The sequence below is a fragment of the Eptesicus fuscus genome, chromosome 8 (assembly GCF_027574615.1).
Source record: "Eptesicus fuscus isolate TK198812 chromosome 8, DD_ASM_mEF_20220401, whole genome shotgun sequence".
Classification (NCBI taxonomy): Eukaryota; Metazoa; Chordata; class Mammalia; order Chiroptera; family Vespertilionidae; genus Eptesicus; species Eptesicus fuscus.
The window spans coordinates 91240019-91263339 of record NC_072480.1 but is presented as its reverse complement, the minus strand read 5'-3'; the positions used below and the strand labels follow the sequence as shown (position 1 = coordinate 91263339).

General features: G+C 39.0%; 1 protein-coding gene across 2 annotated transcripts in view; it reads left to right on the top strand.

Annotated features, from left to right (window-relative positions):
- Positions 1-12206, top strand: part of MSR1 (macrophage scavenger receptor 1) — a 73405-nt gene extending 61199 nt beyond the window's left edge. For both annotated transcript variants that reach the window (XM_008146257.3, XM_054720324.1), the window contains 2 exons: positions 3577-3765; positions 11948-12206. In XM_008146257.3, the coding sequence (XP_008144479.3) occupies positions 3577-3765; positions 11948-12081 (323 nt within the window). In that variant the 3' untranslated portion in view covers positions 12082-12206. The remainder of the gene's footprint in view (positions 1-3576; positions 3766-11947) is intronic.
- The last annotated feature ends 11115 nt before the right edge of the window (positions 12207-23321 follow it).

The window sequence follows — 23321 nt, the reverse complement described above, 5'->3', positions numbered from 1 at the left end:
ACAAGTGGGTATGGCTGCATTCCAATAAAACTTCATTAGTATAACAGACAACAGGCTGAAATTGGCCCATGGGCCATAATTTATTCTTCACTGGTATAGCAGACTTTCCTCAAAATAATAGATAAACATGTTTTTAAATAACAAAGGTCAAATAAACTTACATCTGAAACCATGGGGTAGGTTTTGTCTCTGTACAGAAGCTTATCTGAGTTGATTAAGAACCCCCCTTTGAGGAGCATAAGCATTAAACAGGGAATTAGTAAAAAAGAAAAATTAATGAATAAGGTGATTAATATCACATATAACATTTATTCCAGTGCTTTCACCAGAAAATGATAACCTCAAAATTTTCAAAACTTGTAAATATAAAAACTTTGTACTTGTAATACCATTTTAAAGAATGCACTATTTCTTCTAACTTTCAAAATGATCTCAAAAATGCACAAATCTTGAAGGCAGGATTCGTATATTATGCAAATTTTTCCAGGAACCCATTAAAATGCCTGGTACAGAAAAGTTATGTGAAGATACATTTAAGAGCAAATATCATTTTCCCTTTTTAGCAGCTGAAAAACTTAGTCTTAGGTTAAATGTTCCAATAAGACCCATAAACAAACAGTGTCAGAGGCAGAACAAGTGTCCAGTAACCTGCCTCCTGGAGTTTAATTTCAGTTATGCTCTACAGTCACAGATGTGAAAAAGAACACAGAGCTAACCATGTAGGATAATTAATATTTCATAAATACACAAAGATTATTAAAATGACTTTTATGGAATGAGCTATTGTCTTTGCTCAAAACTTCCCTTCATCTAGGAAATGCCTCTGACCCTCACTCCAGAAATACCATGTAAATGCAAGTGACACTGTCTTTGGCCCAAGCTATTAAGACCGTAGATGGGCAATCTAACTCAAACAAAATCAGAGGAGGACTTCCCTGGATATTTAGGACTGTCACTGAGAAGAAGACTATAAAATAGAAACCCGGGCATTATGAACACACATGTTTTATCATGTGGATTGGAAAACAGAGATATCTATATTGCAACAAAAGAAAAGAATGCAGCAATTTTCAGAGAGGCTTTTGTGTAAATCTTGGATAGAGATTACTAAGCAGATTTGAGTTAGTCCAGCTTTTCTAGATGCCTACATATATTCTTACCCCTGGGATCATAGGAAATCCTGTGGTTCTTACATGCATCATCATTTCCATTTTGGTTTGTGTTTCTGTTTTTAGCCAATTACAAAATAATGACTAATTCAAAGAGTCATTAAAGGGACACATGGTCAATGTTTATCTGTGTTTATCTGATTTGAATCTGGAGAAAGTCTACATTGATAAAGTTAAGAGGAGAATTAAGACAGCTACCCAGAAAAACAAACAAGCATTACTCTTTTCTGAAATCTTTAGGTATAAGGTAAATATTCCCCAATGGAGAAAATCTGTCTGACTAAATATGTTAGCTTGATAGCAAAGAAACCATAGCCATTATTTACATCCATATAATGAGCTGGCTAAATTCAGAGGAAATTCTGACCTGCAGTCTGACAGAGAAAATGCTGATTGTGGATATTCAGAATGGCAAAATGGACTTTTCTCCACCAGCAAAGCAGAGTAGTTGAAAGAGCCTGTTGGCCTGCCACTTTTCTCTGTATTAGTGCATAGATGATCACAGATTGGCAAAATATGGTCACACTTCTGTAATTGATTTATAATTGAAAAATATTGAGTTGACAGATAGGCATAGACATCCCAAACATATTTAGCCCTAAAAAATTCATTAGAGGACTTACTCCCCTTCAAAATCACACAAGCATAGGGAATTTGGAAAAAATATGCAGCCATTCTATTTGGAATAAATACACATTCTAAAGGATTCTATAAGAACTTCAGCAGGTATGTCTGATTAACATGTCTCCTCATTTAAATATATAATGTGATCTTGTAGGTTAGTGGTTCTCAAAGTATGGTCCCAGGAATAACAGCATCAGCATACTCTGGGAACTTGTCCCACTCAAGACCTACTGAATCAGAAACTCTGCTGTGGGGCCAGCCATCTGTGAATCCAATGCATACTGCTATGGACTGAATTATGTTCATTCATCCTCCTCTCCCTATTAAATTTATATGTTGAAGCCAAAAACACCATTGTGATGGTATTTGGAGGTGGAGTTTTTAGGAGATAATTAGGTTTAGATGCTATTATGAGGATAGGGTCCTCATGATGGAATTAGTACCCTTAAGAGATCAGAGAGCTTATTCTCTCCTTTCAAAAATTGTCTGCTTTGTATCGCATTCAAAGAAAGAAAAACATGTTGGGACACAAAATCCAGTACCCTTACTAGTATAATAAGAAATATCTTTGCTATCCTATATAATAAAGAGGTAATATGCAAATTGACCATCACTCCAACACATAAGATGACCACCCCCATGTGGCCAAAGATGGCTGCCCCCATGTGGACACAAGATGGTTGCCACAAGATGGCCAGAAGGGGAGAGCAGTTGTGGCCAATCAGGCCTGCAGGGGAGGGCAGTTAGGGGTGACCAGGCCGGCAGAGGAGGGCAGTTGGGGGGGACCAGGCCTGCAGGGGAGGACAGTTGGGGGGAACCAGGCCTGCAGGGGAGGGCAGTTGTGGGGGGACCAGGCCTGCAGGGGAGGACAGTTAGGGGCAACCAGGCTGGCAAGGGAGGGAAGTTAGGGGTTACCGGGTCAGCAGGGGAAGGTAGTTGGGGACAACCACGCCTACAGGGGAGGACAGTTAGGGTTGACCAGGCCTGCAGGGGAGGGCAGTTGGGGGTGACCAGGCCAGCAGGGGAGGGTAGTTAGGGGCAATCAGGCCAGCTGGGGAGCAGTTAGGTGTTGATCAGGCTGGCAGGGGAGTGTTTAGGGGATGATCAGGCTGGCAGGCAGAAGCAGGTTAGGGGCAATCAGGCAGGCAGGCAGGCGAGCAGTTGGCAGCCAGCAGTTCTGGATTGTGAGAGGGATGTCCCAGATTGGAGAGGGTTCAGGCTGGGCTGAGGGGCAACCCCTCCCACCCTGTGTACAAATTTCATGTACCAGGCCTCTCGTTTCTAAATAAATGCCACTATAGTTATCTTGTATCTCTTACTAGAAGATAGGATGTTTGGCCATCTATTTTTGTGCTTATGATATTATAAAATATCTTCTCCTCCACCTCCTATATCATTGAAAGTCACTGTATTGTGTTTTCCAATTTGTGTGTTAGCGTGTCGAGAATATAATAAATCATTTTGTTATAAAGTTTTCTAAATAGTATGCAAAATCTATATAACATTTAAAAACTTGTAGCTGTTGAGTTTGTAGTCATTGAAATATAATCTTTGAAGTGTTCTCATATACATAACTTACATAAATGTTAAAACAGAGAGAATGGTTTCTAATCTTCAGCTTTGACTAATGCCATGCTTGTAACTAAACTCTTCAGTGGGTGATGCTAGAAAGTTTAAAATATATTCCAATAGTTGACCTTACTGATAAAAAGTGCTAAAATGATTTTTAAAGCATTATGAAACTTGTTAATATGTAACTAACCCCTGCTGACTTTGGTTACAGCTCCAACTCGGACAGTACGACTGGTCGACGGTAGTGGCCCTCATGAAGGCAGAGTGGAGGTTTTCCATGATGACCAGTGGGGCACAGTCTGTGATGACCACTGGGAACTGCGCAGTGGACTGGTCATCTGCAGGAGTCTGGGATTCCGCGGTGTTCTAAATGTGCACAAGGGAGCTAGTTTTGGACAAGGTAATCTTTTAAAAAATATGTTTTATTGATTTCATAGAGGAAGGGACAGGGAGAGATAGACACATCTATGATGAGAGAAAATCATTGATAGGCTGCCTCCTGCACGCCCCCTACTGTAGATGGAGCCACACCCAGGGACGTGCCCTGACCAGGAATCTAACCCTGATCTCCTGGTTCATAGGTCAATGTTCAACCACTGAACCACACTGGCTGGGCAGACAAGGTATTTTTTTAAAAAAATTTATCATTGTTGAGAATATTACAGATTTAAAATTTTTTTTTTAAATGAAGCATTGGCATTCTCTAATATGTAGAAGCAAGTAGAGATAGAAACGTATAGCATAGGAAGAAAAATTGTGTGTAGTATTTTTTAAAATGGCCTTTCCTAGAAAGTAAAAATGAAGAGAAAGGGACATTAAAATCAAGTGACATATGCTCTCAGATAAACTTTAATATGTAAATTTTATTTAGATTCAATTGGTCAGTTGCAGGGCACTAACATAGAGGAAAATAGAGTGATTGGCAAAGCAGGACAAGTGAATTAATAAGGTGACTTAGATTCTATAAAGTGGACAGCTCATTTCTAATAGAAGGCATACAGCTGTCATCCATGCTGATTACTCACCTGGTAGGTGATGGCTAAAAACTCGTCAGTTTTGGAAATAACAGCATGTGATGATGATCTGAATTCTTAGGATGTGTCTTTGTTGACAAAATGAAATATAGTTTGCCAGTTGTCCAGGTAATTCAATCAATGTGGACTAACTGAATAGCTCAACCCAAAAAGAGAAAAATACTCTAAAATAGCTTTTATCAAGATGACTTACACTTTACATTATCCAAAGAGTTGACAACTCTGCATTTAGCTTTGTATCTCTAAGGAACAAGCCTGGTGGTACAATTTATCAATTTCTTTTATCCCAGATGGTAAAATCGCCACTGTTTCAACATTGCATTCACCTTAAGGCCTAGTCTCACAAGTAAAATATTCTTTGTCCCACAACTTTTATTCATTCCCGCTTATATCTCGAGGGAGTTCTGGTCTAATGCACTGGCAAAAAAGAAAAAAAAAAGTATTATAGAATCCTGGCAAGAAAATATTTTATATTTAAATAAGTAATGAAACAATAGAGTTTAGTCTCATGTGAAATTAGTTTATTTATTTATTTCTTTGGCTACATGGAGGCAATTTTCTTCAGATAACTGGCCACTTCTCTAAGATGAATATCCATTTTTACTGAGGCTGTGCATTAGGGTAGTCGGTGATGCTATACATTATACTAGAGTTTTATTGATAAAACAGCAAGGCATGCCAGAATTTTGTTTTCTGTTTACATTTTTAAGCACCTGCTGAAATGAATCAGAAAGAACAGGCATTTGATAACGAAGGAGCTGAGTTGAAACTTTAGTGCTGATACTTTTGTTTCAGATTTCAATATCTTAATTCAATAAAATGAGAATAATAATAACAATACCAAGCCAGATTTATTTTGAATCTTAAAAAAGCTGGCATATAAAAAGTGTCAAGCCCTAGCTGGTTTCGCTCAGTGGATAGAGCATGAGCCCGTGGACTGGAGGGTCCTGGGTTCAATTCCAGTCAAGGGCATACACCTCTGTTGCAGACTTAATCCCTCGCCCTGGTCGGGGCGCAGGAAGCAACCAATTGATGTTTCTCTTTCTCTTTCTAAAAATCAATGGGAAAAATATCCTCAGGATTAACAACAACAAAAACATGTCCAGTATAAAGCCTGCCTGGTGGCATTGCACAATAGAGGCAGAGAGCACCATCAACAGGTTACTTTCCATCCTCTGAAGGTTAGGAGAGCCAGATCTGTGTTGCATGGTACAGTGACAGAGTGATGTTCCAAGGGTCACAGAATTGAATGTGACTTCGTACTGAACAGAGAGGAGAGTGACTAAATGTACTAGGAACTCGGGAGGAACTAGGGTAATCTCCCCTCTCCACCCAAGGAGACCCAGCTCTAGTCTCTGCTCACTGCGTGGAATCCAGTACCAAACGAGTGAGGAATGAATGATGATGAGAAATTTAAAATCGCAAAGCAAGATGAGCTGCGAAAGGTAACAAAACTCAGGTTATTCGTTCTGAAGAAAAGGAGTCTGAGAAATAAATTTCACGACCTGCTTCATTGTATGTTTTGTTTTAAGAAACAGGCTTACTTTGTAAGCTGATTTGGGATTAGACACAGCAAACAACCTTTTTATGTAAAGCTGCTTACGCTCCCCCTTACGTTTCCACGCCACCTTAAATTTACAGTGTAACTGGGGTGGAGGGGGAGGCGCAGGAAAAGCCATTTTGAATGCAGCATAGAGACAGAAAACAGAAATATGAGTGGGAGGGTTGGGGAGAGAAAAGGATGCATTAGAATTTGAATTATTTGTAATTTCTTAGTAAAGCAAGAATAATCAGATTAATACTCTATGTATATATTCATTATACCAAAATTCAAACAAGAAGAAAGAACATTTGCATTTATTTTCTTTGTATAAGTCCCCATTAAAGAAAGAATACCATTTTCTCCGTGCAGTTTCTCCCTTCTCTCTCTCTCTCTCTCTCTCTCTCTCTCTCTCTCTCTCTCTCTCTCTCTCTCTCTCTCGTCTTTTTCTCTCCGTTTTGAAATAGCAAACCGGGCTTACCAGAGAGAAACCTTGTAGCTTTAAGAAGAATTAGTTTTTCAGCCGCAAGGACAGTGACTGATAGGAATAAAGCTTAAAGCATGCTCCTTTACATAGGTTCCTCCATTTGGATGTTTCTTTTGCTAAAGTGGAATGTTCTTTGTTCCTCCCCCTCAGTAGACCAAAAGGTTAACTTAAGGAAGCACTGAGAAGCCTTTTGCCTGTCACTGCATGGGACAGGGAAGGGGGGATGAGTCACTTCTCTCCCTGTGCAGGCTCTCCCATCCCTGTCCCAGTGGTCTCCCTGCAGCAAGCCTGGATGAGCTTTGCCAATGGTGGTACTCCTGGAATGTGTTCCAGCCCATCTGAGCCCCTGTGCTGATGCAGGAAGCATAAGCTGGGCCAGGAGCAGCTAGCTCTCTCCTCTTCTCCTCGGTTTACAGAAGTTTGTGCTGAAGCCCCAAACCTGAGAGCAGAAACAAAAGACAATTCTAGATATACTAGTAAATGTCATATTCTATTCATCCCTCCTTTCCCGTTTCATAATCAAATTTCTAAGTGGAATTCAAAATAAATACAAGAATAAACTGAAGGAGATCAGAGATATAGATAACTATACCTCTGAATTAAGCTTCAGTAAATGGGAGTAAAAATAATATCAAAGATAAATAAAATACCTCAATGGATAGGAGCTCAAATTCTTGCATACTGTACCTTGCATAGTGGCAGCTTTACAAGATGCCTACATGTTGGATCTTATGGAACCTGATATGGAGCCTATAGAGTTCTTAGCACATCTGTTTTGTTACTATGGTAACAAAGACAGTATGAAGTAGGAATAATATTGTTTAGCAAGTGCTGATTACATGATCTCATTTAATGCACATTGTGCCTGTGAAAAATAGATATTATAGCCCCAATTTTTCACAGAGAAAGTTAAGTAAAGCTGTCACAAAATTTGCCCAAGTTATTATGATGCATTTTTTTTGGGGGGGTGTTATAGATTATTGTCATAACCTGTCTCTTCACTAGACAGAATGTTCTAAGTTATTTATGCTTAAGAACTTCATGTTGGAAGAGCTTGCTTCTTCAAAATCTTAAAAATCATAGATTTTAAGAGGTAAATGAAATTTTAGAGGTACTTCAGCCATATCCCTTTATTTTGCATGTATAAATAAGTAGGGAAAATGAGTGCCTTCTTTAAAACCACAAAGCTAGAATCCAGAACTTTAGTCTGTTTCATCATTCTCTATTCTGATTCCCATTCCATTTCAACTTTGATCTGAAAACACAATTATTTTCTTTGAGAGGCTGTTGACAAAGTACTTCTCTACTATAAGTCTTAAAAGGGATGCAAATCCATGTCACTCAGCCATAACTGGATTTAATTCACATTCATGCAGAGAATGTTAACCATGTGGTTTTTACTTCCACAGATATCAACTCAGCAGCTAGTCAAAAAATCTCATCACTTTGCTATATATCTGGCTAATGTATAAAATCTGATTCCCTTTTTCCCCATAAAAGTTTTGGGTTAGTGATGATTAGATTAAATAAACTCAGAGTCCCTCAAAGAACAACACTATCTGCATTCTTTTAAAAGAAGAGATGAAGGGAAAATGGCAGAGTCTGTCAAACATGCTCTCAATCATCACAAACCAAGCTCATGAACCCCCAGAAGCCATGGACAGCGCCTTCAGTATGTCTGCTTTTGGAACACCAAGCCATTCTGTCCCGACACAGCCACAAAATGTTAAAGGAATTGAAGCTGTGTAGATGATTAGGTAGATGACAGATAGGCAGATAGATAGATGATAGATAGGATTAGAGAATGAAAACATCTAAAACATACTCATCAATTTTGCATAAGTTCCCACTAAGAAGAAAGAATAGTTTGGAGGCAAAAAATAAAAATCACACCAGCAGCAACAAAATCCTCGAATAACAGTTATTACCTGAGGAAATAAAAACAAATTTGCTCTTTTATCTTTGAGGTTCAGATAAAGATAAAATTGTATTAATTTTATGCCACCTTAGCATTAATTTTTAATGCAGAAACCAATTTGGAAGGATATGGGAAATGTGTATTAAGTGAAATTTTCCCTTAGGCTCAATAGTCCTGAATATATTAATATAAAAATAAAATGACAAATCTTTGAACATTACTTTTATAACTCTTATTTGGGCTCCTATGTAGTCAATAAATATCACCAAGCTATAAAAGGGCATTATGTTCTATTGCTGGCTCTGTTCTCCTGGAGAAGGCCAAACATCCTTTCTGAGTCTGTTTATCTACCCATGAAATGGAGATAATTGCCATTATTTTACAAGATTATTAGAAGAGTAAATTTTTTAAATCATATGTGAAAAGGCTTAGTATGTTCACTGTGTCTGAGTCTTTTCCACATAGAAAAGACCAGATTACCCGATAGCACAATCTGCTTTTCATATTAGTGGGGTCAGAGTTAGTTCTAGATGCAAGGGTCAGCTCTGCCACTAATTACGTGTGTGAGCTCAGTTGCTCCATTTGCCTAAAGCAGAGTTCCTCCCTAGGAAGTCAGTGCAAGAGAAAATGGATTTTGATTTTGTTCACTCGTGTAGATGCTCAAAACATCTGCTGAACCACCCAATGAATAATGCAGAGCATTGCAGTAAATCACTGATTGAAACCTGGCTCTAGGCAGATGCAGGGGAATGCTCCACCATGCATTAGCTTCATGACCTTATTGTCTCCGATTTTTACTTTCCTCTCCAGTAAAATGGCATATGGAAGCACTTAACTTTTTAAGGTTATTTGAAGATTCAATGATATAACAGATCAAAAGTACTTTGAGTGTTTCTGCCTACATTGTAAATTCTTCAAAGAGTGGGCTGATATATTCATTATTATGACCCCAGAATGGTATTCTAACATTCATGGATTCCTCTACTGTGGTTTCTAAAAACAGACAATCCCGATATGAACATTTCAAGCTCACATGAGCTCTCCAGGTCCTCCTCTTACAATTGACCAGTCCAGGATAGCCTTTGCTTTTCCAATAGATTGTTTGAATCCTAATGATTTAATTTCTGTTATATTAAATGTTCCTAGTTCCCTTGGTAATGTAAACCAAAATATAATTTTGTCTTATATTTGGATCTTTCTAGTGAAGGCACAAATTATACAAAAATTAAGCAATTGTACCAATTTATTTTACATGTGGAAATCAAAATTTCTTGTCTAATTCAACAAGTAAATAAAAACATGAGTCATCACAGAAAATGTCTACATCAACATCCTATTAACTTATAGACTCTTCAATTTAACTTGCACATTTCTGCTAGGCACAATTCTAAAATGTAGTTCTGATTATGTCATTTCTTGTTGTGACTCAGTATAAAATTCAAAATATTTTATGGTGTGGTCCCGGCTTCCTATCAGCCTTCCTTCTTCCTCATTAATATACTTTGTGTTTGGATGCCAGGAGACTGACTACTCACTATCCTAATACCTCCAGCATGGTCATGCTGTCCCCACTATATGGAATGACTTCTATTTTATGCATGGAAACCTCTAGCCACTTTTTAAGATTGGGTCAAATTTTATCTACATTGTGATTACAAAATTCCCAATATCTGCTAATTTATTCTTATATTATATTCTTTTATTCATATGACTATATATTATACACATTAATAATCATGCACATATTATTAATTTATGAAGCTAACAGAATATTTGAAAAATTAGGAAGAGTAATGTCATTGTATGTGCTTTACATATGCCTCTGAAAAACAAGGATTATTTAACTCTGTTTTATAGTGACCCAAAGATCTGTTTGCAAGTTGAATTTAGTATTTCTAAGTACATTTCATATAGCTCTTGTGACTGAAAGAGGACCTTTTAACATATTGATCCGAATGAAAAAGCCCTCCACCAGTTTTGCAAAGGTGCTTGCTGAAATTTAGCTGCTAAATCAACAGTTTCCTGATGGCATGAAATGTTCTTGAAAATTCATTAGGAGGTTTGCCATGTTGTATGTTTAACAAAACCCAATGAAATCATTCATTTGGACGTTTTCAAAGGTTCTGTTTCTAGATGTCGTAAGCCTAAAAGAAAGGAGAACTTTAATAAATGAAACACTTAGAAAATTTTTAGAAAACATTTAAAAACCTTCTTTTTTAAAGTTATCTTTTCTTGCAATGAATTCCTTTCAAAAAAGCAGTTTTCTTCTTCATGATTAAAATAACATCCTTATCTTAAAAGTGGCAGTTAAGTGTGTTTATTTAGATAAATATCTTCAAGGCAGCCTACTGCTGACAGCCATTGCTTTTCCTTCTAATGTGGCTGAGGAAGAATCAGAAAAGGGTGTGAGCTTTGCCATTTTCTTGTTATTTGCCTGCCCTTGCAAAGAATGCAGACTGGTGCAGCCACTGTGGTGAACAGTATGGCGTTTCCTCAAAAAACTAAAAATGGAACTCCCATTTGGCCCAGTGATCCCACTTCTAGGAATACATCCCAAGAAACTAGAAACACCAATCAGAAAGGATATATGCACCCCTATGTTCATAGCAGCACAATTCACCATAGCTAAGATTTGGAAACAGCCTAATTGCCCATCAGTAGATGAGTGGATTAAAAAACAGTGGTACATCTACACAATGGAATACTAAGCTGCTGTAAAAAGGAAGGAACTCCTACCATTTGCAACAGCATGGATGGAACTGCAGAGCATTATGTTAAGCAAAATAAGTCAGTCAGAGAAGGGTAAATATCACATGATCTCACTCATTTATGGAAAATAATGAACAACATAAACTGATGAACAAAAACAGATCCAGAGACAGAGAAACATCGATCAGACCGTCAAACCTCAGAGGAAGGTAGGGGAGGGTGGGGGTAAGGGGAAGAGATCAACCAAAGGACTAGTATGCATGCATATAAGCCTAAACCATGGACACAGACACCAGAGGGTTATGAACGGGGGAGTTGGGGGGGTTGGTATGGGAGGGATACTGACATATATATAATACCTTAATCAATAATAATAATAAAATAGCCCATGGTCTTCTTACAGGACAGTTTGTAAGACCTCTGCTAGTTGTAGTGGTTTTAGGTTAATTAAAAATAGTTAATGTATTTGGGAAACCAGTCCATGTAAACTAAAATACTAGAGGCTAAGAACTCCAGGATACCTCATGATCCAGGTCTACCCCATACCCATACACTTGAATTGTCAGGTCATTGCATATACCCATTACTACTGAATCTTATTTCTTTCCTTATTTTTAAAAATAAAAATAATATGCTAAATGCTTTAATCTGTGACTTTGTAGAACTGTGTACCTTTATTACAGATCTTACACTTTGGATTTTAGTATTTTACACATTGACAAAATATAAAGTTTTCTGGGACAGGGGATTGATTTTTGAATCCTAATAAAGAGCACAGATTCAAATGATCAACACATTCTGTTAAATTAGTGAGTAGATAAATGGCTTTGTTCCATTCAAATATAAAAACTAAACTATACTTCCTAATAATGCAATTGTATCTGATTTCTGTAGGTACTGGTCCAATATGGCTGAATGAAGTATTTTGCTTTGGGAGAGAATCATCTATCGAGGACTGTAAAATCCGACAGTGGGGTGTGAGAGCCTGTTCGCATGCCGAAGATGCTGGAGTCACTTGCGCTTTATAACGTATTACATTTCATTCACATTGATGAAATCGCTGCAAAATGGTTTTATTACTTTTCTCCATTAAAATCAGTTTAATGAATATTTAAGAGATTAAGAATATTGCCCAAAATACGGAATATTTAAAAGTCACTGGATAAACATATTAACAACCTTCATACTTACTATATGTTTGTTTTTGAACCATTTTAACATCTAATTTGTCAAATGGAATTCTATAATGATTTATACATTGAATTGAATATACTGAAGTTTAAGGCTTCTAGATTACAAATGTCAGTAATATGGAAACAATTTCAATCAATGGTTCCAATTCATATCTTCACCAGGAGATTACAGTTTTTATCATTTTTGTCTTCTTTGTAATCTATTTTGTTGATTTTAATTGAATTACTTTCTGAATAATGGTTGAAAAAATTTCTTTGGTGCTAAGTTTGCAAAATCTTTAATTCATGCATATTTTTAAAGAAAAAATCTTATCCAGCTGTTGAGATGTCTAATGAGCAATAACTTGGCTGTAAATGATAAGTTTCGGTCATGTAAAACTTTTATCAGAAGGTTTTGCAAGATCATGTATTAACATGGTAAACAATAACATGCTTAATAGCATATTTATTAACAATAATAACGTGATTGTTTTACATGGTAATGTATTGACAGTTTTTTAAAAAAGTATATGTTTATTGATTTCAGGGAGAAAGGTGGAGAGAGAAACAAACATCGATGATGAAAGAGAATCATTGATCCGCTGCCTCCTGCACACCCCCAACTGGGGATAGACCCCCTCCCCCTCAACCCTGGCATGTGTCCTGACCTGGAATTGAACTGTGACCCCATGATTCAAAGGTCGACGCTCAACCAGTGAGCCACACGGGCCGGGCTGTATTGACAGTTTTTACGGAATCATAGTTAGTTGAAAGCAAGACTCAGGAGAAAAGGCTCAGGCCCACCTTTGCCAGATTGTGTATAAATAATGGATGGATCAAAAGTGTTGTTTTTAACATGCAGCTCAGATTGTTATGCACTTACATTGAATAATTACCTGTTGCCATTCTAATACACTGTGTTTAAAATGTAAATGCACCTCCTTACTCCATCTGAACTAACAACATGCTAATGTCTTGAGTGCAGAAAGAAGTGTCAACTATCCTGTGTTTTTCCATGAAGTCCCTGCCTCCCATCACTACGCTAGGTTTATATTGCATCCACATAGCTATGCTAGAGCTAAATTTTCCAAAATTCTCTTTCCTGCATTGTTCTTGTCATGGACCACAGAACATTTTGCATGGGATTGGGAAACAGTGTGTAGAAGCAGCCGCGGGTATCTTGAGGCTCAGAATGTCGGGCAGGGGCCGCAGGGCACCGACAGCACACACAGGCTGTCCCTGCTCTGCTGGCTGACCTGGTTCACAGGACAGGAGTGCCTGTAGCTCCCCAAGTCCCCCCAGCCATCCCAGTCGGTCGGAGTGTTACTGACAAGTAGGAGATCAGAAAGAAAGAGAAGAATCCTGGGCCCTTCTTGGGAAGTGGTTCTGATCCAAAGAGAAAGAACGCGGTTTGGCACAGAGGGGATTTTTATGTCAGTGCCACAGAAGGATAGTGTCCCATACCCCTAGGCCAGGTGCATATTAGCTCCCTGGTAAATTCACTGCCTTCTCCTGAGGCCACCGGAACCAGCAAAGCTGGAAGCAGTGAGAAACTAATACAGGTTCCAGCGCATCCTCCTGGCTTCCATTTTGTCCTTGCTGTCTCCACGTTCATGTCCATCTTCCTTGCTAAACTGCCACCCTGCTGAACTCAGATGACCCAGCACCAGGCATAAAAACAGCAAACATTTCTTAGAGGCTTAGTCACAATTGCACAAGACATGATATGTTGAAGGGAACAAAGGAAGAGCTGCTCCGGACCGGGAGACAGTGACTGGCCTCAGACAGCAAAGTGGACAAGAGAACATGGGGCATTCAATAACTGCATGAGCCTGACATTTAGAATCTTCTTAGTTTGTAAAGAAATCAGATTATTTTTAATTATTTTGGCTGTTTAACTGTGCTTTCTGAGATTGAAACACAGGTTTTTAGAATCAAACTCTTCCACTGTAGGTTTTTCTACAAAAATGTCAAGTACACAAGTGATTTTTAAAAAGGAAATATACTATGTTATTGTTAATAACTCTAGAATTGAATGAGACCGTTAAAGCTCTTTGAGGTTCCCTGAATGAAAAACTCTATTACACTCCTAGCTAGAGTAATTTTAGGTAACGGAGGAAAAGCAAACTGAAATACATTTGTTAATCACCCATTAAGAATCTCCCTAGGGCCAAGTAAGTTCAATCAAACCTGTGAAACATTCCAATTACTTTCAGAAAAGTCTTTGATGCTTCATACTTACAATATTTCCCTAAAAAGACTGATGCAATTAATGACATAAATTGCTCTTATATTTTCTTTTGTTAAATTCATAAAACAGTCCTGTTCTAAAGGTTCAATGAGAATAAAGTGAAAATAGCAACTATTCTGAATTAGGGCTTATAAGGGAAGGCTAGCTGGCTTTCAGAGAACCAATTTGTCTGATATCCAGATCAGCTGCCAGAGTGATCAGAGGGAGAAAAGGAATAACCTGAGAGAGTTCAGATAAATTAAAAAACAAACAAACCAAAAAACAGGAAGGAGGAGAGAAGGAAGAGGAGGAAGGTGGCAGGAAGGAGGAGAAAAGGAAGAGGAGAAAGGTGGCAGGAAGGAGGAGAGGACGAAAGAAGGACTAGAAAATGGAAGAAAGGAGATTTAAGGAATAACAAATTTGCTAATTGTCACTTCATCATGCGTCGAAGTTCGCATTATAAGGTAGGCCAGTTTGTGATATTTTTAAACATCTTATACTGAGGAAGTGAGATAGCAAATTAATTGGGGGAACGTGACTCTTGGGACTGTAGTAGAGTTAGACAATTCTTTCTATGTTAATAATCCAAACTCTAAAGTTGACTTTCTACTCAAAGCCGAGTTTTATTTTGTATCACAGGTAGTAAGGGAATCAAGACATTTAAGAGAACCAATATGTCATTTAGTTCTGACCGGTGGCTCTGTACTCGGATTATAACTGAAGGAGATCACTGCTTGTAGACTTGACTTATGTTTACTTAGAGACAACAGACCAAACACTGCCTATGCTAGAACACCGTCTGCTCTGTTTTTCATTTTCAAATAGAATCACAATATTATCAGCTAATCATTTACATTGAGAAAAGTTATATTAAGATAAAGCAAATGCATAACATTCTGTCTGTGGATTATGCTTTTCCTGTAGAGATAAAAAACACACAAAAAACTTAAGTAATTCATTCTTATTTTCTGAGTTATCTTCTCCGTGAACAGGAGAGCTGCATCATTTCACAAAACGGCTAATATTGGTCAGAGGGCCCTGGGAGTTGGTCAGTGTACTGCGCAGGCAGCGGGAGACCCGGGTTTCTGCCTTGGGTGCGCCTCTTGCTTGCTGCGTGTTCTTTAGGGAAGTCATTTTACCTCGAATCCTCAAACCCTGGCAAACAAAAGAGGAGTGTGTCTTAGTAACTCAGTGTGATGGCGAGGACCAGAGGTGAACATAATGAACCAAACAAATCATTCATTTTCTCGTACCTGTAATATTTACTGGCCACCCCCACATTTGATAGTGTTAATGCAAGTAAAGAAACTGAATTATGTTGAAGTTACTTTTGTTTTCTAGACCGTGTTCTTTTCATTTTGATGTGACTTTGAGACCCTCACACATTATACCTTTATTGGGGCTAAAAATGGGAGAGTGTTCTCTAAATTACAAGGGAAAGTTAATTGTGTATCTAGAACTTTTCATTGACTCGGGTCCTTAGGGAGAATGCTGTGCGAATCAGCATAGTCTACGTCAGTGAAGAGATGATTGATTACCTTGTAAGCAAAAAACATTGAAAAAAAAAAATAAAAAAAACAGTAAGGGGGACATTCCCAAGGCTGCCTGGGGTACGTGGCTTGCCCAGTTCGAACAGCCAGCTCTCGGCCTCCATGGGCATTCGGAGAAAGGAAAGAGGCGGGAGGGAAAGAGGAATGTTCACAGGCGGATCCTAAATGGAGCCGCAGCAGAAATCTCAGGTCAAGAAGCAGAGGCCGCCCAGGTGAACCCGCTTCCCTCCGCCTTCCAAAGCTCCAGTCCTTTCCCGGGTGCTTTTCTCTCTCTCTCTCTGCATCTGTGCTCTCCTGTCTCCACTGATTTTTGTTTTGTTTTACTTTCCCCTCTCACTTCCCAAAAGGCCTGGGGTTTCATTTAGACACTGTTTGTTAGGTAAAACCTGTTAGGTAAAACCGGCTGGTCCTGGAGAACGCCAGCCAAGACACTGATCCAAACCACTTGCTGGTGCAGCCGGTCAGCCATACCTGACACAGCAGCCATCCCAGTGGGTTGGAGTGTTCCTGACAAGTAGGAGACCAGAAAGAGAGAAGAACCCTGGGCCCTTCTTGGGAAGTGGTTCTGATCCAAAGAGAAAGAACGTGGTTTGGCACAGAGGGGATTTTTATGTCAGTGCCACAGAAGGATAAAACTTTATCAGCCAGAATAGAACACTAAGCTGAGAACAAACCAACAGTTTGCTAGAAGAACAGAAACTCCAATTTAGGAGGTTTTCATTGGATTTAATAGGCACCCTAACACCATAGAAGGGAAAGTAACTAGCAAGGAGGGTGGCTAGAGAAAAGGTGGTGATCTGCAGGCTTGAGGGACTGGTGATGCCTAATACCAGGCAGCCATTTAGCTGGATCAAGAGCCTCTTTCAGCCCTCGCTGGTTTGGCTCAATGTATAGAGCGTCGGCCTGTGGACTCAAGGGTCCTGAGTTCGATTCCGGTCAAGGGCACATGCCCAGGTTGTGGGCTTGGTTCCCAGTGGGGGGCATGCAGGAGGCAGCCAATCAATGATTCTCTCTCATCATTGATGTTTCTATCTCTCCCTTCCTCTCTGAAATCAATAAAAAGATATATATATTTTAAAAAGAGCCTCTTTCAGCTGAAAGAGATACTTTTCTTGCTCTACAGCAACTTGGAGCAGGTCACAGAATGTGGATTGAAGGGTCAGGATGCCCCTAATGAAACTGAGCAAGCCAAGGACACTTTCTGTGCTTAACCATGTCATCTTTAAAATAAGATATTTACATCTCGACTCTTAGTTCTCAGTGTCACTGTTGTGATAAAATTAGATTGATCTGAAAATCTGTGTAAACTGCATAATCTAATGTTTAAATTAGCCTTACTATTATTGCTACCTAGGAAGAAAAGGTGAGAGAGAGGCTGGGGAAATGTTCCTAGTTTATACTCAAGGAATGAGTCTGGCTTAGTATAATTTTGAGTATGGAATTAGACATGTGTAGGATGAATTTTAATATATGATAATATAAGATTCTTAGTAGTTTTGATTAATCATTTTGGCATAATTGCCTTGCTTTATTGTATAATTCATGTTATGACATTGCCAGGTGCCAGCATAGTTAGTAATGAGTCCTCTGCTTTAATTTCCATGTTTTTCTTAAAAGGTTTATGCAAGGGGCACCTTGGCGTATAACAGGCACAGTGATCTGAGGAACATTTTAGGGAAAGAATTTGGGGCACAGGCTGGACTCCTCCCTCACTTACCAGTCACTCCTGTTCTTAGGTCTCATGGTCAGGTGTGAGTTTGGTGCTGGAAGTTTAAACTCCATAAGCATCAATCAATGAACATCAATTTTCTCATCTGTGTATGTGGGAATAACAAAAGTACTTACAGGTTTGTTACTAAAATTAGTAAAATAATTCGAGGACCGTTGGAGGTATGCTGGTGTTATGTAAGATTCATTCAGAAGGGAGGTTTTCTCAACATGGAATGATAATACCTAGGGAAGCTGTAGTGATGAGGACAATGGGCAGAGTTCTGTATGTCCACTTTAACTCTTGGGTGTTGAAATTCTAGCTCCCCACCCCTAAAGTCTTAAACATATACTTTTAGCCCTGGTGAGTGGTTCAGTGCTTAGAGCATGCCCCCATGCACTGAAGGATCTTGGTTTAATTCCTGGTCAATTCTGGGTTGGGCCACGTGGGGGAAGCAACCAGTAAATGGGTCTCTCTCACATCAATGTTTCTCTCTCCTCTCCCTCCCTCCACTCCCTTCCACACTCTCTTCAAAAAAAAAAAAAAAAGCAATGGAGAAAATATCCTCTGGTGAGGATTAACAATAAAAACAAACAAAAAAGTACTTTTATAGCACAGCAGAAGGCTAATTTAAGAAGTTCATCACTTTGAAGGATTATAAATGTATCTTTGTGGTAATCAGATGGTTTTAAAGATCCAGATATATTTAATGCCAGATCCATACTAAATGGGAAGATAAGCTGTGTAGAAAATTAGAGAATTGTTTTCCCTTATGATCCAAAACAGGGAAGTCTTGTAAAATTAACAGATTCCTTAAATTTACATTAAACAGATTGATTTCTGTCTCCCCTCCAGCCAAGGAGGCCTAAGTGTCCCTTTCAGTCTCTCCAGGAACGTCACTGGAGTGAACAGTCAGAACAGAGGGTTTAACGTGTTCAATCTGAGACTCCCATTCCTCCTCCTCTAAGTTAGTTACATTTAGGGTTCGTACTCGTGTCCCAAGTACGAACCCTAAATGTAAGTTTCTTTTCCTGCACTGCCTCATGGGCACTGCTTAAATTCCATTTGCCCAAAATATCACAGACACAAACCCTGAGAGTTCAGAGAATCATGAGATGCCCAATAGCATGAGCATCTCAGGACCAAATATTAAATGTCCTGTTGTCCACCAATGGAACAGTCTCATTGGTTGATTGTACTTCCCCTTTGCTTCTCAGTTCCCTACCTCCCCTCAGCCCCTTTCCTGTCCTCTCAGGCTGTCAATTAGCACCCAATGCCTAGTAATTGCTTGAGCATCACAGGTCTTCATTTTATGCTCTTCACTATGTCCATGACTAAGGAGTCTCACCTTCCTCCTCCAAATCTACCAACAGACCTTGACCTAATAGTTGTCATTCTCTTTAAGAAGATCTGTTATGTTCAACTAAAACAATATTCTCCCCCATCTTATGGACTGGATTCAAAAGGAGAGCATTATCATAGATTCACTAAGAAGTCAAAATAGACAGGCATATAGCTACATACTGTGAGAAAAACAAAAGTGAATAAGATATAACTGGTAAATAAGAAATGAACAGGGCCGAAACTGGTTTGGCTCAGTGGATAGAGCGTCGGTCTGCAGACTGAAGGGTCCCGGGTTCGATTCCGGTCAAGGGCATGTACATTGGTTGCGGGCACATCCCCGGTGGGGGGTGGGGGGTGGGCACATCCCCGGTGAGGGATGTGCAGGAGGCAGCTGGTCGATGTTTCTCTCTCATTGATATTTCTAGCTCTCTATCCCTCTCCCTTCCTCTCTGTAAAAAAATCAATAAAATATATTTTAAAAAAATGAACAGGAAGAATCACCATGGATAGAGAGCTATTGAGTTTATGATTCATAATCTGCAGAAGGCTCTGGCAAATAAATAGTCTCTGTTTCTTAAGGACTCATTCTGGCCAGTTCTTGAAATAAGAGTGAACACGTGTAAGAGACCCAATCCCCACCAAGCAGGTGTGATCTCAAATCATGAGCACAGCTGTCGTCCTGATATCCATCCTGTTTCCTGAGAATGCCGGGTCCCTGCGCCTTACAAAGCTGTCTTCTTATTACTCCTGCTGCATAGGTAGCCAAAGCACCGGATGTTTGCCTCAGTGACGATCGTCACAGGGCTTCCTGCCTGCCTGGAGGGATTCCTGGGACTCTGCCCAGCTTGCCCCAGCAGCTAGGGTCTTACGGTCCCAAGTAGTCCAAGCCAACTAGGTTCTCGGGTCCAGTAAACCCCAATATATCTCTGCTCATATCAAGAGAGACCAGGAAAAACTCTGCCCCCTTCTGGTCTTGTGACTTATTATTTTACCCAACGAAAGTAGCAGCCCTGCTTATGTGCCCTAGTCAGCAATCAGAAGGGGTGGAGCTCTCTTTACCGGATACCTGTCTCCTGTACACAGCCAACTCATCGATCCCATAGCATCTCTCCAGCTATCATTCCAAAATAGTTAATTCCTTTATCACTTTATTCCACTGGTAATGTGAGGCGTAATATTACAGCCCAGTGCTTCTGAACAATGCTCCGTTTAGAAGGTAATGCGAATAACTACTAGTTCATGCACAGAATTGTCAATAGACCATAAAAAGGTATTTGTTCATATAAAGCATCACTCATTGCTTTCCTATTGTACCTGTTAAGTACCATGTTGATATCCCTGTGCAGTAATAATTTCATTTTTGATCTTTAAAATAAGTCTTTAAATGACTTGCGTATCTGCTTAGCTGAGGAGGCATAACCTTCCCTGAGTCTTGATGCCAGGGCACGTCAACCGAGCTCTCTGGACATTTTCTGACTTTTCAAGGCACATTTTAAAAATTAAAGCTAATGGAAAAGAATTCCCAACTTAAATAGTTGAGAGAAAAATATGATAACATAGTTATAAAACATTTTCTGTAGCTAAGTATGCTCTCAAATAAGAATGATGGCATCCCTGAATCAGTCGCTTTTATAGACTGCAAACAGAAGAAATTAGAAATTTTAAAAAAAGTTGTAAAATAGAGAAAACTGTTGATTTTCCATCATTTGTAATATTCGAGGATTTATCAAGAAGGCAGAATAGGAGAAGGCGAAGGACACGCCTCTCCCCACTCTGGACAGGGCGCAAGGGACATAAAATGGGGCTGGCTGAGAGATTTGTCAATATTTAGTTACACACTGTGCTGAGGCATCTGCAATAATGCAGTAAGGTGACCCAGCTTGCAGACTGAACATAGAAATGAGAATTTAAGTGCGTGCCATGCCAGGTGAAAAGGCACAATGGAAGGGACACGGCATCTGGGTTCAAATCCTGCCTCTGCAGTCAGTGAGTTTACTACTTGTAATCTTAGGCAACTCCGTAACCTTCCTTGGACTCATTGGTCTTATCTATCATATTAATGTAATAATTACCAGGAAGAAACATGCCAATCTTCTAACTCATTGGCAGCCTCGCTACGTGTTGTGCAGAGCAGAACAGTGATCAGCATATGTGCTCATCAATAATAGGACTGAGGCCTCCAGACCAAAGGGAAAGCAGAGAGGGGACCAGCAAGACGATAGATCTATTGAAACTGATGTTAGCCGTGGACTAAAACAGATGACTCTGAGCCACCTTGGATTCGGGCAGAATCCAAGTAGAATGAGCTAAATCACCCCAAGTGTGGGGAGCCACCTGGGGTGCTAGCCTTCAGCCTTGGAGCAGGATGAGTTACTGGGCTCTGCAGTAAGGGGGACTGGAAGCACAGTGGCCCACAGGAGCCAGGAGCTGGAGCTGCTGCCGTGTCCCAGCTTACCTAACAGAGGCAGCAATCCAATTTTAAGAGATTTTTCTATTCTTCTGCCTGTAGGTTAGATTGGTGCTCAAACTAAAAACTGTTTTGTCAGCAGGAAGAGGAGCTACTCACTCATTCTTGATTCCCCTCATAGATCGATGAACAAACTCATCCGATAGTTCACCACATCCTTAGAAAAGGGTCTCCATGCTTAGGGGCCAGTTGTTCGGAGGTGTCTCCTAGACTGTTACCTGCAGTGGTTTCCTGTTCAGGCAGCTAGGTTTTGCTGAAGCTCCACCTCCCGAATTTCAGAGGTGTGATTCAAAGGCTCCGTCTCACTATGATAACACTCAAAACAAGGGCTAATATGTTGAGAAGCTGAAAGACTAGCTCTCGAACTAGTTTTTTAATTCCAGGTTTACTAGATTCACATGCCATCGCTGAGCTCAGTGGTTCTATCCAATTCCTTCCCGAGTCTCTCTCTGCAGGCAGGAGTCTAGAGTCCTGCTATTTTCCATTTATTATCTCTCCCACCTAAACCTTAGCAATGGAGGGTGATGGAAGGTGTCCAGTGTGGTTCCATATATCCACAGGGAGTCTAACCCAGCATGGCCATGATACTTACTCTTTCTGCTGCTTTTCTATGTATACATTACATAGGAAATAGCATGAACAATTAGATTCTGGAGTAGTCCAACACATATATGAAAGCGTGATATATGATAGAAAGTTAGAAAAGATATTCTCTGTTATACTGAGAAAACAGTTTATCCACATGTGGTAAAAAATGAAATCAGTTCCTGGTGTATACCAAGCACAAAAATCAATTCCTAGTCAATTAAAGGTCCAATGTTTAATGCCAACCTGTAAAACTAGGAGAAAAAAATAACACAGAAGGAAATCCTTCTCACTTCCTTATAAGGAAATATTTCTTGAATGGGACAAAATATATAAACTACAATGAAAATATTGATAAATTGGCTACATTAAAAAAATTTATAGGAATCTAAATACATAAAACAGAGAAAATAAGACAAGGCAAAAATTGAGAAAGGATATTTGCAATATATATATAATAAAATAATTGGTTTTCATAAAACAGAAGATCAAAATAAAATAAAAATAGGAAAAATAGACTTAGAAAAATGGGCAAAATATATGACTTAGCAACTGACAGAAAGCAAACCAAGTAGTAACTAAGAAAAGAAAGCTAACCCACAGTAAGGTATTATTTAACTGTTTCCTGGCTTGAAAAGGCTCACCTTAAAATCACCCAGCCCCAGGTAGGAGAGGCGGGGGGGAGGTAAGTGGGGGAAGGAAAAAAAAAAAGGAGTGAGACATATGTACTACCATTTGTAATACCTTAAACAATAAAATTAAAAAAAATTAAAAAATCACACAGCCCCATTTCTACAACTCCATAAATATCCATCCTTGCTTTCTACCTTCTAAAGCACTTCGAAAACTATGTCAGTGTTGTGTTCTTTTTTACTGCAGTAAGTTAATGACTTGATTAGCAAGTTATTCAGGTCATCTATTATGCAGTCAACTAAAGTATATTTCATTTATTTTTTATATATTTATTTTTCTCTCAAAGTTGATATTTTATTGGTTGGTTTGAGGATAAGTACAGATATTTCCATTTGTACACAATTCTTAAAAAGTGAATATACTATATGTAGACTAAAAAGAAATACCTTGTTGCTATACATACCAATATAAAGAAATCTCACAAAAATATTGACTTAAAAACAGTAATACTAAACAAAAACTGCTATAGAGAAATACTGTTTATCTCTATTTATTTAAAATTTAAAGAATGCAAATCAA